General features: G+C 42.6%; 1 protein-coding gene across 1 annotated transcript; it reads left to right on the forward strand.

Moving 5' to 3' along the window:
• Nucleotides 1-17,051: 17,051 nt before the first annotated feature.
• nptx1l (neuronal pentraxin 1 like) lies at nucleotides 17,052-19,727 on the forward strand (the record flags this gene model as incomplete). The annotated part of the gene is made up of 5 exons (XM_079232644.1): nucleotides 17,052-17,489; nucleotides 17,837-18,044; nucleotides 18,634-18,878; nucleotides 18,980-19,159; nucleotides 19,506-19,727. The coding sequence occupies 5 exons, from the start codon at nucleotides 17,052-17,054 to the stop codon at nucleotides 19,725-19,727; spliced, it is 1,293 nt and encodes a 430-aa protein (XP_079088770.1).
• Between the last annotated feature and the right edge of the window lie 474 nt (nucleotides 19,728-20,201).

Raw genomic sequence — 20,201 nt, forward strand, 5'->3', positions numbered from 1 at the left:
CACACACACACACACACACACAGTTAGTCACCATCGCTCTGAGCTGAAAGGCTGCTCAGGGTGGGGGGAGAACAACACCTGTTTTTTAAACTTTTTTTCTGGACCGCACACACTCGTCTGCTAGATTGGTTACTTGTATTTGCAGTGAACATGATTCATCAAAAACAAAACTTTAATGGAGGGTAATATGCCAATATTGTTCACTCTTGTTCTTGGAGTGAAGTAACATACGGGAGCTGTGCTCGAACATCCTTCATTAAAAAAAAAGTTACCCCTTGAAATCAAAGTAAAGCTTTTAGCAGAGACAGAGAACTAATCAACTTACTTACAAATTAAGTTACAAATGCACTTAAATTGGAATTGAAGAAATGGGCCGGGCAGGAAAAGGTCACCAGCAGTGTAAAATAACTTATTTGAAAAAAAAAAATCCACGATACCAATACATCACTTCAAAAAGGACCGCTGGCCGAGACTCGGAGCCGCCACAGAAACACAGAGACCAACGGCGTGCACATGACTGAAGGTAAACGACGTGTTCATTTTGCTGCATCACTGCTTCTTGACCATCTCACGCCAGCATTTGCATGCTTCACACACACACACACACACACACACACACACACTGTACTGTACATACTGTACGCTCTAAGGTGCACACTCCCGCTGCTGGGCTTTTAGTGCGAGCTCAGCCCTCTGACTATATTGAACCTTCAGTCGGCTGAGAGACTGGTCAGTTTGACTTTGCAGAAATGTGCAGTATTGCATTTTGAATCCCAGGCAGGCGGTTTGCTTTCATCAATGCACAAAGGCTTGTAAGAGGCAGAGCGTAGCTGGCACCTGTGAGGCACATTGAGTTTGAATTGACAGCTGCTGAGCTCCGAGGTGCATCTCTAGCGTCGGCAGGCAGCTGAGCCTTTGAGACCTTCTATATTCCTGCTGGCATACTCAAGTTCAATAGACGGCCTGTCTTACTCAAAGCCAATGTGACATCAATAGACCGTAGCAGTGTAAAATGAAGTATTTGGTGCAGGGAGCTACATTAAATCAACCTCACTGAAAAAACAATTAAAAAGAGGTTTATTCTCTCGTATCACATTTCAACTTAACTTAAAGCTAGAGCCTGAGTTTTGTAAACTAATCTGTACAGAGTGCCAGAGCATGCTGGTAAGTATTACTGTCCTATTTATCAAATACTTTGTAACAGGAAGGCGTTTGACCCAAAGGTCCTTTGGGTACACTGATATTCTAAAATGGCAAAGTACATTTTGTCCACTTTAAAGAAGCAGCTGGTCTACAGCTATTCCAAAAGCATCCTGAATGCAGAACTGGCAGGGCTTTTAAAAGGTAAATATAGAGGCAGTGTTTCATGTGCATGTAGAGTACCCGCAGGCCGTTTGCGAAAATGCACTACTGGAGAATACGGCAATGCCCTGTAAAATCTACCCGGAAGAGCACAGCTTTTAATATTTGTCTCAGCATAAACACCGAAGAACTTTCAGAGATAAAGTTCCTCTTTTCTAGCTACAAACAAGTCAGCCAGCTTCTTTTTCAACTCCTGATGTAATTAAAGTTCTTGTTGAGCAAATGTACAAGCAAAGCCTCAAACAAGTCGGCAGCACACTGATGGAATCGGGTTCCTGTGTTTGCGTGGCCTCTCTGCTGCAGTGGAACATTGAAGGGACAAGCAGAAACAAGAACAATGTTTAACCCAATCTGAGTGAACATGAGGTTAAAGAGGAAAGGAAGCAAGCCGGTGGAAAGAGAAGGGTACTAAATTATTGAGGGGGCCCAGCGATGAGAGCTCCGACTGACCCAGTGTGATACTTCGCTCGTCCTAAATCAGTGAAACATTACCTTTGACTCGGACATACACTGCTGGCTGCTCGGGTCGATCGCCACTGATCGCCCTCCTTGCTCGGTTGTTAAAGCCATTACCGCTGTTGTCTCCATCGATCACTGGAGAAACGTGCGCGTCCCGGTCCCAGGATGGCGATAGATGTCCTGAGTCGAAGGTCTGCTGTCTCGCACCTTCTTTGTGTCTCCTCGCCCATCTCTGGAGAAACGTATAGAGCACATAGGGGACAACAGGGTTCAATAGTAAGGGAGGATTCAGACTGTCACACCAAGCTAGTCATCATTGTTTGTTTTTGTTCCAGTCCAGGAAGTGTCACGTTCTTGTACACTAGAGTGTCACAAGCGGAAGGCGGGTGGTGGGATAGATGGTGGACTTTGACATAGGATAAATTAGGTTTGCCGTTTTTAGATTTTTCAGGCAGGACACGCATTCCTACTGAGCCCTGTTCCTTCTGCATGCCTCTTTGTTAGTCAAGTGATTTGTCTTATTTGATTTCTACTTACAGTATATCAAGAGTTAAATCAACACATGAAGCAATTCACATCCTGTATTCACTGAGCTGTGTAAACAAATTAATTTAACTGGCTCCATTTGGGAGTCTCAAAAAGAAGTCACTGTGCATGAATCACATATTTACGACTGACTGCAGGAACAAAACTTTAAAGGCGTCGCTGATGCGGTAGGATTTAAAGGCCGGGGGGCGTGGGGGGGGGGGGGGGGGGAAGCACGGCTCCGCCCACTCGCCGTGGTGAAGTGAGTATATCCACATTAGCACCGGTTCAGTTACCGTCAGAAAGTATCTGTCAGAATGGGATGTACTTTGACAGGAAATATATATTGTGAGATTTTAAAAACGGTTCAAACTTTTCTGCTCGCTAACAGGAAGATGTCTCTGAGGTTATCGAGAGAGAAAAGAAAGCTTGAGTGAGAAACTCAGTCCTGTGAGAGCAGAGGGTTTTCATGCTGCGATTGATTTTAAAGTAGGTAGACGGCTACTGGATCCAGTCTTTCTGAAAAGCTCCCACTGGCATCACAGACCTGCAGTTGCATCAGCGATATTTATACTTCAGAAATTCTGGCTTGAACATTTTTTTGGGGGGTATTAATAATCAAAGACCGTTTTACAGAATAAACAAATATATATTTCTCATACAGGCTGCAGTGCTTGAATTCAAGTCATGAAGAATTACACTGCAATGTTGTGCATTTTTATGTCCACTAATGGAGTTACATAACAACCAAATCTCACTGTGCACTTTGTGCCACAGCCTCATTTGGGATTCAGTGAAGCGTTCCACTGTAAACATGACTCAAACCATATTTGTTAATAAAACAACCTCCATCATCATTACAGTGAGCTGCTGTGACACAGTGGCCTTGAACAAACATTACTGCAATCCTGCCTGACAAAACTAATTTGCACACCTCATTACACTGTGGCTGTGGAAATATGTTTGCAAAAATCTTAAGACAAGAAACTGGAATGATTTATGAGGCAAAAGCAACGAGGATGAATCCACTGCCTATTGTTTGACGTTAATGTATCGGAGGAAAGGGCTAAATTGGTTTGAAAAATAAACTAAATGTGTCACTGAGAATGGATTCTGTGACTTCTGTCCTGAAATATTTCCGTTTCCAGCTGTTTTGATTATTATATCAAGTGTTTTTATGAATACAAAAGCTGCTGATTAGATAGGAACCTGCAGGGATGAAGGGACGTACATTATATGAATGCAGCACCGCTATGGAGCCCATCCATTAGAACACTTTATATAATAGGAGTCGAGTCTCTGCAGAGCGCTCCTCTCCTGCAGTCTCAGGTGGGGTCAGAAGATTTAAGCAGCCTGAACACAACATCAACCACTAAACCGAAGACACACTCAGCAGCAGTGAGATGCACTCAACCGCCTCTGAAAATCACTTCCCATGTAAACGGTAACTTCTACTCGCTCGGTGGGAAGAGAATTGTTCACGAGAGATGTGTGATGCACGATTGACTGCGGTTGGAATGGATAAAGTCGTCTCAGTAAGCATTTCCCTTCTGCTTGAATCTGACAGATTAAAACTCAAACATACTGATTGTGGTAAAAGCTGTCATCTTGTTTCAGAAAGTACACAATGTGAGGACAACTTCTTTGGACTTTGACAACTTCTTTGGCAACTACATGATACATGATTGAAGCAGCCCTGAGGAAAAACTAAAACTGGGAGTTTTTGAGTTTCTGAATCAAACAAAGATATTTAAATCCAGCAGCAGATCAAATAAAATATCTTGGTTAATACAATTCTAATTAGATTCAAGCGATCTAATTTCTCTGCTGTTATTGCTTTTCTACTCCACTGTTGCTCGGGTGTGTAATTTGTAATTCTGGAAGGATTTTAATGATATTTGCCAGTAACAAAATGCACACAATGGAAACAAGAATAATATTCTACTACAGCAATGCTGGCAGCTCTGTGGGTCTGGACCTGATGTTGACACTTTAAGCTAAATGCTATTCAGTATGCTAACATGCTAACAATGACAATGCTGAAATGCTGATGTTTGGCAGGAATTCTATTGACCACGTTTGTTCAGCATGTTTTTATGTTTCTCTATTCACTGCAATGCATTTTACTCTCCACCATTTTGTTTGAGTGTCTGATGATATATGATATAATAGTGTATAGAATAGAGACAGGGTCTGTTTACGTCCTGCCCATAACAGGAACTGTTATAACTTTAAGCCCCGTATGGACCTATATAGGTCCTTTTTTAGAAATGTATTTAAACTGTGTAAAACATTACAATAATCATGAAAAAATATATTGATGCTACACATCAAATTAAACAAGAGAACCTAGGCTACAATAATTAGTCAGCCATTTCAACGCAACTCAAACACCAACTAAAATAATTATTAAAATAAAATAGTTATAATTTTGTCACGAGTCAGCCCACTCTGCATGTTTCCGGAACTAGCAGCCCGTAGCTTTGTGCTATCAGAAAAAGACAAATAGCAAAAAGCAAGACAATTCCACACAGATTCCAAATCTATTCACCAAATCCCTCTGCTGCAAAGCATCATCGAGATACAAACCAAAGAACACAGCAACAATTTTTTAATTTTATTTTTTAAATGCATTTCCCCCAGTAAATCCACACTGATACAAGTTTATTTAACACCATAAGTCATATGAAAGTGAAATATAAGGTTTGCTACATGAAAAAATTCAAATGTCACAGATGCGCGGAAATATGCGCAAATGTGCCGAAATGCAAATTTTGGAATCCCCGCCTGAATTCTCTCTGTACTTTACCCAATCTGACTTTGTTCTGCTTCACTTTTTCAAGTGAAGACATTGCAGAGAGACTGATCACATATTGTGCTATGATTTGGGAGAGATTCAGGGCTCAGTGAAGCATCATTTCAAGGAGATAATCATCCTGAAAGTGCTTTTTTCTATAGGCGGACCTGAAACTTCTATTTGTTCTGTGTTTCAATCTTTATTTACTCTTAGCCAGCAACATATATGCTAATATTTTCATATCTGACCAAAAGCTCACAAGGGTTGCCTTTATTATAACACCAACATTATTCAAATAGCCCTTGTGGTTGCAGAGATACACCCTTTTTAGTTTGGGTATGCTATTTCGAGCTAAATCCTAAAAAATGCCTTGGTGCTTAACAGGGCTTAACGGGTTCATTTGGTCAGTTTTTCACCGTCCAGTCTTGAGGAACATGCACATGTCGCGAACTATGCTCCAAACCTTTCACTTGGAGAATAGAAAAGGGTATAATGAGCTGCATTACATTCACCAATCAGTTATTCATTCACTAAGTCCACAGAAAGTTAGCATTTAAAAGATATGTACTTTGTCCATTCCCAGGGGGATATTGGTTTGTGGAAGCAGCAAGCAAAGTTACATAACAATATTAAGTATGAAAAATACTCAAGATATATAATACAATAAAATTGCAGAGCATATTAAATTTAAGAAAATGTAATTATAAAGAAAGTGCAAAAATACAAAGTATATACAGTGTATGTGAAGTGGATATACAGGGAAATAGAAGTATGTACCGCACAGTGACTTACGATACAACAAAACTAACTATGGCACAAAAGTTAAACATTTTTTAACATACTCGAGGCAAATCCCGGATCAATAATAAATAAATAAAAAATTAATAAAAAAGGTGTTTCGCTAACACCTAGCAAATCTCGGAGGCTCACAAAGGAGTGAAAGGACTTCAGGCTGCCTGCACACACACACACACACACACACACACACAGACACACACACACACACACACACACACACACACACACACACACACACACACACACACACACAGCCAGGCCGGAGGGGGATGACCTGACATAGACACGGTTCTGAAGAAATGGAGTTTGGGGGAAGACAGAAAGCTTGATGGAAAGTAAGTGGGGAGGGAAGCGTCGACTCATCTGTTGACATCTTTCCTCATCACCTATTTAAAGACAATGAATAGAGAAAAGGGGAGAGAGATGGAGAGATAGAAGGGGCAAATTAAATATTAAACAAAAAAGGAGGTCTATTTTTAGAAGCAAATGGTGGTGGAAGGGTGCTTCAGTTGTATTATTGATGTTGCAGGGCAAAAGGGGGCTCTGGTTCTCTTCTGAGAGAAGCCTGGCAAAGGTGTGTGTGTGTGCGTGTGTGTGTGTGTGTATAGTGATAGTGGTCATTACCTTAACAAGAAGAAATATAGCAAGATACAAGAGAATGAAACCGTTCTTGGAGAAGAAAAATAGTAAAATATCACATTTAAATCTGTGCAGAGACCAGAACAGTGGACGCATAGGAGGTTGAGAAGAAGAAGAAAATAAGAGTTTGCTGCAGTTGTATGAGTTCTGTTCCCCACACAGAGCACTGTGGTACAGAAATATTTGCCTGCACTTTTTTATTATTCGACACAGATGCAAAGATGCATCTTCTCAGGCAGAGGCTCGGGGAGGGGAGCCTTCATAGAAGCACTGATCCTGCTCTTTTTTTAACACACACACACACACACACACACACACACACACACACACACACACACACACACACACTGCAAGCTTGCTGGGTAAAAGAGTTCACAGAGAAAAGTTGTGCGAGTGTGTGAAGCACTGATTTATGCATCATTTCGGGACTCGTGGCATTTCTTTTTACAGGTTGGCGATCAGCATCATCCACGATGATTAAGGAGTGATTCGCTCAGTTACTGACCTTTAGAGGCTTAAAGGTTTATCAACGACTCCGTCATCTTGCTGCCCTTATTTCTTTCTTTGAAGAATCGGGCCATGCGTTCTCTAACCGTGACTGTACGGAGCGTCAGAAGTAGACGTCTCGAGTTTGACACACACACACACACACACACACACACACACACACACACACACACACACACACACACACACAAACACACACACACACACAAAGAGGGAAAGACATAGCGATAGGAAGCGACCTTGATGTACGGAAAGATCAATACATCTTTACTTACATGGCCTCAGATTATCCTCTCCCACATTACATAACAGCTGTATCCCTGTGCTTATACTGTAATTCAAGTGGCCAGAAGTCTCTCAGCATGGCGATTCCTGCTGGGACATCACATACAGCCGGAAGCCTTTAATACTCACAATAATAGACTTATGGATATGACTTGACGAGGAATAATCAAAGGTAGCCGAGTGTCCGCTGAATGTGAGGGATTGTGACCTGAGCGAGGACTTGAAGGGGATCTGGTGGTTTAGATGAGGGGAACTTTCAATCTTATTATCTACATCACCAGTTAGTGATATCAAAATATGATAAAAATGGAGGTTTCCCTAGGATACTTCAGCACGTGACCGAGTACAGCATGCGTCTGTTCCTTCACTGCGTGCAGGCTTCTCGCAGCCTTTTCTCTGCCACTGTGAGACATATGTGGGCTATTTTAGTACCGACTGAACCTGTTACCCTCAGATAAAATATATACGGAAGGATCTGGATGAAGAAAAGACAATTTCCTGACATCAAAATAACACTTTTATCTTCATCTTTTGAGGGTACCTTGTGGATTTATTTTACTTTATTTTTTATTTAAGAAAAAAAAGTTTTACTTTTTTAGGTGTGAGAAACAAGTGGAATATTCTTCATTCCTCATAAAACTATGTAAAAGGCATTCTTTAAAACATTCAAAATGCATTGTTTATATCCATGTGTGCAGGCGTGTCGTTGTGGGTCGGCCTAATGGCCCTAATGGCCCTAATGGGCCAGCTGGCCCGTCCTTAATGACTGGAAGAACATATATCTTCTTAACTAATAATAGTCTGGATCGATCACAATAGGTCATTGTAATAAATAACCTACAAACGGACACAAAGAAGTAATAAGCTATCTCCACATTGACAAGTGTCGTAATCAATCAGACCCAATAGTCGCCTTCCACCGCATGATGTTAGTCATTTCCTTTTTGCTGAAGACAACCAGCTGGAAACCATCAAAAGACGACAACAGTATTAAGTCTTACATCTAAAAGGCTCAACGCCAAAATTGAAATCCTGGCGCCGTGCCTGATGGTTAACTGCCAAGCACGCTATTCCTGGACTTCCTTTCTTTGCAACATTTCTACATTACTACATTTCTGGGTGCAGTGGAAAAGGTTATTCGGTGGAATTGTGTGAAACCAATGCCGACATGCATGTGCACGTAGAAGCGTATCCTCGTGAACATTTCTAGTAAACCCAGTACATTAAATGTCACGCACAAATACACATTATGTGTATTCTTTACATTGCCTTCATTAATAATCATAATTTCAGTGTTGTATACGCTTACTCTCTAATATCCGCATATGTTTTTGCACATTACCGCCACCAACTGTTGACTTGATCAGTGGAATAGCACGAAATCTGTCCAGTGTATTGCAGCTCCTGATTGTGTGAAATACAAACAAATCCACTCATAAACACACATGTGTTGTGCTACTAATGGGCCAAAGCTCCACAGGGAACCTTTAATTAAGACTGTTCAGGACAGGTTACACATTGTGCCAATAGTTTGACGTAGAACTGCTCAAGGACTAATTAGCAGAATAGAACAGAATGTCATACTGAAACAACTCCAGCTATTTTGAAGACAAAGAAGCATCTGGAACAATCTGAATGTGCATTTTTAAGTTTTGTAATTTCTGTTGATCAGTAACACAGTCAGGAATCTTCCGTCTACTAACACAGTGTGGGTGGGTTTGAATCTTAATCGGCATAACTTTTTCTTCAGAAACCTTTGCTTGTCTTGCTCGGCGTGATCCAGCAGGATGTCTTCAGTCTCTCTCGCAGAGAGAAGGTGCCTTGAGCAAGTCAGTCAGTTTTCCTTTTGTGTTGTTCAGCAAGAGTACATCCCTTCATTAGACGGCATCTCTTGACAGCACGTCATGCTTCCACAGCTCCTCTGACAGCTGAGAGGTGCCCAAGCATGAGGCTCCCACCTACACACACTGCTCATGCCTGACTAGCTACTTAGTGTCATGAACACATGCCACAAACATATAGAATACACACTTCCATACATCATCTACTGTGGTGACACATAATGCTGCTTTTAAAAAACAATGTCAAGAACTTAAAGCTACCACAAGGAACTTGGATTTGGTGTTGATTCTGGCGGCCCCTGTGGACACATGTGGTAGTGTTTCCGAGTCCCTTTAGAAAACCACGTAAACGACATCTATGTTATGGAAAGGAGAACCTTTTCCCTTCAGAGAAATGTGTTTATTCAACTCTGGGACAAGTGGGTGAGATACATAAAACCCTTCGAACAGATTTTTTGGAATAATGAATGAATAATGTAACGTTGCTCGAGCTGAGTAAGCCATATTGACCTCAACCACACTCTCTAAAGTCTCCATCCCCGTCTGATGTGGTTTTTTGTTGTTGTTGTTTTTTCTGTTTATGTGTGCACTCTCCTGAATTGTACAAAGTTACCCAACTTAAAACTGTTGATGCCATATATGCTGGTACGAATGTATACTTTGTGACTGAAGCTACTATCCAAAAAAAAGAAAACCTCTCATTTTACTGCAGCAGGGTCTGACAATCTGACCTCCGCAGTGGTTTTCCCGTTCTTACCGTCCCTCCAGCGGCCCAGCAACATAGCGGCGTAGTACCGGTGTAGTACCGGTGTAGTACCGCCGTAGTACCGGTGTAGTACCGCCGTAGTGCCGCCGTAGTACCGGTGTAGTACCGGTGTAGTACCGCCGTAGTACCGGTGTAGTACCGCCGTAGTGCCGCCGTAGTACCGGCGTAGTACCGGTGTAGTACCGGTGTAGTTCCGGCGTAGTACCGGTGTAGTACCGGTGTAGTACCGGTGTAGTACCGGTGTAGTACCGGTGAGGCGAAGGCGAGGAGCAGCGCTCCAGATCTGTCTGTCCAGTTCCTCACAGTAACTTTAGGTTAAGACTCAAGTGAGCAGAGAAGCAGACAATGCAGGAGTGAGTTCATGTGTGGTCTAAACTTCCATGGTTATTTATCATATTTACATAATATTTGACATAATGCTGAAAATTCACTTCTGTCACTTACTTTGTATGCAAAACAGAAAAAACAATTTGGGATCATCTCTAAAGGGAACATCTATAAGTCATTTGCATGCAGTAGTTATAAAAGGCTTTGCTAACTTGGATTTAAGGCGAGTTTAATATTAACTCACACGTTAAGACTATTTGTGAAATTGCTGTAAAAATGATCACCCAATCTGTAACTCAAGATTTCCAGCAACAACAACAACAATTTTATTCAAAGCAATAAATGTGAGCAGTATGTTCGGCAGCCAGCCTTCAACAGCGCTGAAGGAATCGGAGCCGAGATTGAAATCAAATCCACAAGGCCGCTTTTGATGTGATAGTAAGAATGTCTGATGCCTAATTTCAAAATGTAACATCCCTTCAGGTGCTGACAGACTGCTGGGCGGCCTGTATTCATCCCTAAACAACAGTCAAAAACAATAGCAATGGCATTGAGAAGACAAAGAGAAATCAATGTGCTGTAGAAACCAAGTTTCCCTCGTTATTGATGGATGAGAGGAATACGTTTCTCATTTTCTAACGGCTTATTGCAATGTAGGCATCTATAGTGGGTTGTCTGAATAATGACAATGTACTTAAGGGAAAGGACTTTGGACTTATGGAAGAGGGCAATGAGTCTCAAATGCTGTGGAAATGATCCAATATATCAAAGGATCCTAACATTACGCCAACACATGCCCAACACAGCATATGTTTGAATGCATCTGCAAAGAGATGTTGACAGCACGCTGGCATCATCAGGTTATTGTTTCAGGCCCGACAAAGCTCCGCAGGGCCACAGACGTCATTATAGATAATATGTGAATAAAAGCCTAATATTTGTGTGAAATTGTCATAACCAACCAACAATGTCACAATTAACTTTCATGAACAGAAAATACACTGAAAGGGTTCAATTTGGAAGACGAAAACTGGACTGGACATCGCCGTGGTAACGATTTATCAATCGTAAGGTAACCACGCCCTAAAGCATAACCTGCTTTGTGGTCTATTTGAATCTAAATGGGAACATAATTGACTAAATACACATAATGCTCGAGGAAAACTTGAATATGATGATTACAACCATAAACTTATGTTCACATTTTTTACAATGTATAAACCAAGTGAGAAGTAGGGTCATTTTCTCATAGACTTCTATACAATCTGATTTATTTCTGTAATCCCCCTGCTGGCCATTAGAAGTAATACATGTTTAAGGAACCTCTGCTTCACTTTTCAAAAACATAATGCGTCCAGCCACGGCTTTCGCCGGCACGAAGGCTTGAAAACGGACTATAAAATCCAGACGTGCACAAGAGCGATCAGAAATATGTATTGATGAATGAGTGAGATGTAAAAGCTCATGTACCTGAGTACATTTAAGGATTATGCATCCAATTCTGGCAATGAGATAAAAAAACAGCCTTCTATGTGCCCGTTGTTGTCATCTCCTTCAGCAGGAGGACAGCTCTGTCACAGCGGCACAGACAATGATCCCAATGTCAGATGATGCATTGTATCAATTTCAGATGGGCGCTCAGCTCAGGCAGAAGGAAAACATAATTCAATCACAAATTTTTAATAAAACATAAGGACAGCAACTAAGCTATGAAAAACTCCATCTGGAGACCATGTGGGAAAACTCAAAAGCAGGGAATTGATGGGAAGCTATGAGTACAAATGTCTTTGTCTTAATTAGCCTCTCTGGGCTGTTTTATTTTACACTAAACTGGTAACTGCCTGACATTCTCCTCGCTCCAAACAGCCACAGCATACTAAAATTTCAGTGACCCCAAAATAGCAGCTGCTTTCTACTTTCAATGGTGAGGCGGCTTAATTAGGCTGTTGCTCATAGAAAAGATGAAATACCTTCCATTGTTTACCGGAAACACGACGGTTACACCGACAGTGTTGGTGACCTTTAGCTTCCCCCGGCAAACTGTTCATATATTTACATTGTAGGCGTGCAGCTTATTCTCTAATTACTGAGATTTAATCAGTCGGGCTTCACTGTTTAATGGCTTTAAGATGCATCAGAGGGACTGCTGGGAAATCTGACAAACCATGCAAGCATCCTGCCGACTGCGTTTTCCATTTGAACACACGTTGAATACTTGTTTTCCTTCTGTATTTGTGCGCAGTTACAAGAAAATACTGACAGAGGAAACATGTGAAATCGGTCTGAAGAACGGAAAATATACAGGTAAGAGACGACAGGAAGTAATCAGATAATAAAAAATAAATAGAAATCTAAACGCCAAAGAAATAGCTGTGACTGCCGGATTCCCTAAAAATGATGCAATTATTTGACATTTATGTTCACCTTTCCATTCAGTTTATTTTGTATAGCCCAACATCACAAATTAAATTTTGCCTCGGAGGGCTTTACAATCTGTACACGACATCCCTGTCCCAGGACCTCAAAAAAAAAAACTTTCAATGGGGGAAAAAAGGAAGAAACCTTCAGGAAGAGCAACAGAGGAGGATCCCTCTCCCCGGATGGACAGAAGCAATATATGTGACCAGAATGACCAACGTAACAGAGTTACAGCAACATAAATATGACAGAAATTATTCATATAATGAGTAGTAGAAATGGACCACGATTCAGACACAGCCACGATCCATGTCAGCAGAAGGAGGGCGAGGAAGGGCATGAGCAGGGCCGCCATGGCAGGAGGTAGGAGGCAGGAGGCAGGAGGCAGGAGGCAGGAGAGAGGACCGGATCCAGACAGCACGATCCATGGAAACTTGAGGCAAGGAAGCATAGAGGCTCCTAGGAAGAAGTAGAGTTAGTAATGTGCATTGAAGAGGCATTCATTCATCCAGCAGGAGAGAGAGACGAGGAGAAGAGGAGAGAGAGAAGAGGAGAGAGAGACGAGGAGAGAGAGAAGAGGAGAAGAGGAGAGAGAGAAGAGGAGAGAGAGAAGAGGAGAAGAGGAGAGAGAGAAGAGGAGAAGAGGAGAGAGAGAAGAGGAGAAGAGGAGAGAGAGAAGAGGAGAGAGAGAAGAGGAGAAGAGGAGAGAGAGAAGAGGAAAGAGAGACGAGGAGAAGAGGAGAGAGAGAAGAGGAGAGAGAGACGAGGAGAAGAGGAGAGAGGAGCTCAGTGTATCCTAAAATGTCGCCCAGCAGTCCAATGCTGCGTTCACACCAAAAGCGTTGCACATTTTCGCAACGCTTTTTTGAAATGCTTTTTTGCCTGAGTTGAAATATTTCAACTGATACCAAATTATACTTTTCTTCAAACCTCCTCACATTGAGGGACATTTAAAAAAAATAGGATTATTTACCAAAAGAAACAAACAAGAAATGTGCATGGACAAAATCTAAAATTAGAGAAAATCTAAGCAGAAAATATAAAATAATCAAAGACGACTACAGTGCTTTCGATTAACTGGCTGCCATTCAGTTCAGTGTGTCAACTCCTGCTTGTTTATTATTATTATTATTATTATTAGGGAGTAGTGAATGAGGGAACGAGGGAAAAAGGGAACGAGGGGCTGATTTTTTAACACAAGGTAAGAATCAGCTCTTTACAACTTCTGCTATTAACTGCTGCATTGTGCTACGGCCCAAACGTTTCCCAAAACTCTCCTTGGTCTTGAAAACGTAAGAATGATTTAAAACTAACAACTGAAAAGCACTGGACGTTTCCACCCGACGGCCGTCACCACTCTGCAGCAGAAGGCGAGAGGGAGTAAGAAATCAGGGAGAAAAAGGCAGTCACGGCAGGATGCCAACATGTGAAATTACAACTATTGATCTCCGGTGCTGGAGAAAGCATTTCCACTGTGTTTGGATGCATTATTAAGGAGATGCTGTTCGACACAACAGGTGGACGGCGGCCCGTCAGCAGCTCTCACAGAGGCGAGGCGGTATAGTGTGCAGGGTTGTGATAAGAGCTACTGGCAGCTGCTTGTGTGAGATTAGTATCTCCAGTGTCACAGATTGCTGTAACGTCGAGCACAATGACTTGGAACAACAAATAATCATTTCATCCAAACCCTATTATTATTTCATGCACACCACGGCTTACACCATTATAAATTCGACAGCTGGTACAATGTTTTTTTTTTTTTTTTTTAAAACACATTCAAACTGAATATGTTTGCAGGGTGAACTTGTGGCAACTTGAAGAACATGTAAATGTTGAGAGACTGCAAAAACTACAAAACAACAGTGTGATTTGAGTGTCTACTTTAGTTATTGGGGTTTTTTTTGGAGAGGAGAGAGGATTGCAGGGAGTATTTGGGGTGATGGAAAGACGTGCAGGTTTGTGAGGAGCGCAGAGGAGTAAATGACTTTGTTCTTTGAGCATATGGCACTGAAACTTGTTGGTGTGAGAAGCACTGAATTCAGGATGAGCGCTGGACTTTGGACGTCTTGCAAAGCCACTTTGGTCCCAAAGGTAGAAGATGTCCCGGCTCTGCGTGCCTGGTAATACATTATGAGTCAGATCAAATCCCACAATGTCCAATATTGAAACTTCTTCTCATTTTTAATGACACCATTTTGGAACTTAGCAACTAACTGGAAGGAGCTGTGGTCTGTCATGTGTAATTATATAACCACATCTTCCAGACGGTTAATGCGGTGCAGAGAAAAAGTTGTTTACTCACATTTCTTGCTTTGCAAGTTGGGACTCCGACAGGGCGAGAGTGCAAGTAACCGTGTTGCATAATAAAGTTTCACTTTTTTTGTTCGATTATATTTTACCCAAAGCCAATGCAGCTAAAGACGGCACTCTGACTCTGCACAGTTTGGGTTCCTGTGAATGCTTTTGTTGGATTTCCACAAAGGTTGGTTCTGCTTGGGCAAAGAGTTTGACTTCTTTGACCTGTACTTTCCTGTTACACCATTCGTTCCTTTCCTTGAATTGCCGAGGTGAAAAGCTCTCCAATAGCAACCTGTTGCACAAATCCAGACAGTTACATCACCTTAAATTAAATTCTTCTCAGGACTTATACCACACTAAAAGGCTCAAAAGAAATTGCTTCCTCTTGCACCTGTAAGCTTTATTTATTTTTTATTAAACATCAAGAAACAGTACTTCGACTCTGATTACGAACGGAGAGTAAAATCACTTAAAAACACTCCTTTAATTTACTCCTCTTAGATATTGCTGCATCACTAAAAGGTACCAAAATCCACAGGACACTTCAAGAGACTTAATAGAGACTTTAAGATGAATGATGTCCTGGAAAAAGGTAACAGGAAATGTTTGAGAGCATGATGAAGTTAAGGTCCCTTAAATGCACCATTTAGTCATTCTCAGCCGCTGTTAAATTCTGTACAGTAAAACAGTATAATTGACCCAGATCTCAGGTAATGCTCTGAAATCAAGTTGTTCCTCCTGACAATAGTGTAATGGGTCATTCAGTGTTAATATCCACTCGGTTAAAAGAAGCCTGCAGCTTTAAACCATTTAGCTTTTACAAACCGATTATAGTAATTATGCCGTGACCTCTAACCTCCTCCATCAATATCATGTGGTCACATGCAGTCTGCTGTGTGTCATGTCCCTCTCCCCGGGTTCATCTTCCCAAAGAAATCAATTCTAATCCGAGAGCCGATGTGTTTTCATCACTTATTCAAAATGTTTTCATTTTCTTTTCAATACTGACCGAGTAGATAAGAGCAGAGTGGGCAACGTGGGAAAAAATAATAAAATTGTCCCTCCTGAATAATAGATAGATAGAATGAATTGCTTGGGGACAGATTATCCTTTGAGAAACTGAGAAATGATTATAGCAGTGATATGGAGAGCAGATCCCCACTGCAAGAGAGGGTCTGTGGAAACAAGGGGTGTGCGTGTGTGTGTGTTCACGTGTGTGTGTGTGTGTGTGTGTGTGTGTGTGTGGTGGGGATTAGTGAGTATTAATTAGCCAGCCTATATGAGTTTGACCTGAAAAAATAAAAGCATCATCAAATAAACATGTCTGATCACAAACACATTTTAGAATATGATCTGCAATCTTCGTGTTCCCACTAAGTGAATGTGTACATTTCTCTCAGTTGAGAGACAAAAAGGCAGAAACAGAAAACCACGCGCACGCGTCTCCAGACGCGCCTCCGCTCTGTGATAATGCGCTGTGGTTGGAGCTCTCCTTGGTGCTGAATCTGCGGGGACTCCGCCGACAACAAATTGCAGTAACTTCTGATCTCCATCCACCTACAGTATGTGTGTGTGTGTGTGTGTGTGTGTGTGTGTGTGTGTGTGTGTGTGTGTGTGTGTGTGTGAGAGAGTTTCCCGTGTGCGCAAAATACAACAAACACAGCTCTCCTGGCACCCCGCCTCGCAAGCAGCCCGCTGCCTACAATCGCGAGTTTTCCAGATGAATAATACACAGCGAGAAATGACAAATAGTCGAAGTGATGAAAGATTTAACATGTGGGAGCCTGAAAGCAAAATGGGTTTCATCTCTTGAATGTGACGCCGCTCCCGGAGCCGCTTAAACAGGGACGGCGCGGTTCCCTCCCCTCCGGTCGTGATGCAGTGAACCTGGTCTGCGCAGAACCAGCTCGCTGTATAAAACCGGCTGCGCTTCCACAGACCGAGTACAACAACAACGGGACACGAGCGCGTCAAGTCACTGCGGCTCCTCCTCCACCGAAACCAACCACGACCCGGCACAGACGCAGACATGCGGGCCACGAGGAGCGGAATCAGTTGGAGACTTTTTCTATTTTCCTGCCTGTTTTTGGAGAGTTCCTCTCAAGACTTTGGCGGACAGACGCAGTTCATATGCACGTCCGTGCCCAAGGATATGGACATTTGCGCAGCTACTTTGCAGAACAGTGTGCCAGACTTGAAGACCACGGTCATGCAGCTGCGGGAGACGGTTTTGCAGCAGAAAGAGACGATCATGAACCAGAAAGAGACCATCAGGGAACTGACCTCAAAGTTGGCTCGATGCGAGAGCCAGAGCGGCGCCGAGCCCGGGGACGCGCGGCCCGCGGGCCGGAGGAAAGACACGGGGAGCAAAAACACGATGGGGGACGTGTCGAGGGGCCCCGCGGACACTTTGGCGCAACTATCACAGACTTTACAGTCGCTGAAGCAGAGATTAGAAAACCTGGAGGTAGGCTGCTGCTGCTCCCGAGGACACGTCCATCACTTTGGGTGACTCTGCGCAAAGCTCCCAATTACGACCGAGCACCTTTTATTGACTAATATAATAACGACGACACAAAAACGACAATAATAAAGACAAAAAAAACTATAATTATAATTATACTAATACGAAGAAGAACAAAATAATAGGTGATTCGTGTAATTTTGACATCTTGTGAGCAAACAAAATACAATAATCATTGATTTAATTAAGTTGCTTGTGATATAGAAATACTATAAAGAATAGGAAAAAAACAAGTTAATTGTCACAATCGTTCTGTGCATTAAGCTGCATGCTTATTTCCTCCCAAACAGCAATTCAGCAGAAGTAACAACTCGGTGCAGGCGAACAGCCTCAAAGACCTGCTCCAAAGTAAAATTGACGACCTGGAAAAGCAGGTGTTGTCCCGCGTGAACAGCGTGGAGGAGGGGAAGCCCGGACTCCGCAACGAGACGGAGCAGCGCGGGAGAGTGGAGTCCACCCTCACGTCTCTCCACCAGAGGATCACCGACCTGGAGAAAGGTACAGACAGCTGAGGAGAGCGCGCACTAAGTAGACGAGGTCTGGGAGTGCAGAGATGAGCAGAATGGTTACTATTTGAAACCAAAAGGAGATATCAGATCAGGTGGCCGAAAGAAAAAAAAAACTCTTCTCTGCACATCCAGTTTGATATTATAAGCTTTTTATGACCTGAGCACTCGATGTGACGTTTTACTCATCCGCATAAATCTGGAGCATCCCGGTGCATTCTGCAGTTTCCTGTTCTAGTTCATGCAGATTAAACCATTTCACGTCAGAAGTTAAACCACTGAGCCTCTCGAGATTGAGAGAGAGAAACAAATAATAAAAAAATACTCATGTGGCAGTAACATAGAGAGGTGTGGCGGCAGGAGAAAACCAGATGAAGGTTAACAACGTCAGCACTATGTGGTGGATTTATCATGCCAGATTAAAGCAGATCTAGAGATTGTGGATTGGTTGTGTAACGTGTAATTCCTACAGTATGTTAATCCCCAGGATGTGTGCACTTGGGATGATTTATCCTTGTTTGACAAAATGATGACACAAATAAAAAATGAATGAAATAAAAGTGACACTTCCTTCTCCACAGGTCAAAGAGACAACAGGCCTCTGGATAAATTCCAGCTCACGTTCCCACTGAGAACCAACTACATGTACGCAAAAGTGAAGAAGAGTCTGCCAGAGATGTACGCCCTCACTGTGTGCATGTGGCTCAAGTCCAACGCGTCTCCGGGAGTGGGCACACCTTTCTCCTATGCAGTTCCGGGTCAAGCCAACGAGCTGGTCCTCATCGAGTGGGGAAACAACCCGATGGAGATCCTCATTAATGACAAGGCACGTCTCGAGGAAATGTTTCCATGTATTGATTTCAAACTGCCAGAGTATATATTTGGCTCACTGCAGCAAACCTTCACGTGGTATCCGTCTTCTTGTAGGTCGCTAAGCTGCCTTTCCTCATCAACGATGGGAAGTGGCATCATATCTGCGTGACCTGGACCACTCGGGATGGTGTTTGGGAAGCGTTCCAAGATGGCGTCAAGAGAGGGAGCGGAGAGAATCTGGCTCCGTATCATCCAATCAAACCGCAGGGCCTGCTGATCCTCGGGCAAGAGCAGGTACACAAGCACACATCTGGCACACATCTGTTTCACAGCCATGAAGCCACACAAAGAGCATCTTGTAGGCTTGTAGGAGTAATAGGTGTGTGTCATGACGTGAACAATTGTGGGAAAGTTATTTTTAACATACAACATTTCAATTTTCAAATCCGTCCCTGCTGTAAATGGCATATTTATTAATAAGGCGATTAGATCTTTAACTGGAACTCATCAAGAATCCCAGTGGATTGAAGATTCCTCATTCAATTTAGTCGGTCAAGATAATTTGGGTCGTTCCATAAAGCAGCCAGAGGGATATGAAAATCATATCCTCCTTGATTAAATCCCCTTCTCTCTTCCACAGGACACACTCGGAGGAGGATTTGACGCAACACAAGCCTTCGTCGGAGACCTGGCAAATTTCCACATTTGGGATCGTAAACTATCCGTCGGAGAGATATACAATCTAGCGACGTGCAGCAGCAAAGCGCAAGTGGGCAACGTTTTTGCGTGGATGGAGACGAGCCTTGACATTTACGGAGGTGCCTCGAAGTGGACGTTTGAAGCTTGTCGCCAGCTCAACTGAACTGCGGGGAAGAGGAGATGGAAGCATTTGTTCAAGCCACTCTGTTGTCACAGCCTTGGTAAAGTAATTTGAAAAAAAAAAATCAGGATTATTTCAATGAATAGCATCTGGATTTGTTATAGATATTTGAAAACATCATATGTGGACACTTGATAGATTCACTTGCAAATGGACACCTTGGCATCCCTGTGGCGCTTGAACGCACCATCAGGCCTATACTTGTGGTTTTTTGGAAAAAGCAGCCGCTGACGATGCCGGAGAGCAGAGGACGCTCTCTGGGATGGAAACGTCAGGCCGGCATCAAAAGATACAGCAGGAAGTAATGTAGTGTTTAGCCAACAGATGTCACGCAATTCAGCAAAACAACGGACTTCTTCAAACGTCTCGACTGCCAGTTTTTCACTGTGAAAAAGGACAAGGTGGCCTTCTTTAAAAAGAACGTGCTCTTCAGGAGGCCAAATAGACGACTTTGTT

The sequence above is a fragment of the Taurulus bubalis genome (genome assembly GCF_910589615.1).
Source record: "Taurulus bubalis genome assembly, chromosome: 17".
NCBI lineage: Eukaryota > Metazoa > Chordata > Actinopteri > Perciformes > Cottidae > Taurulus > Taurulus bubalis.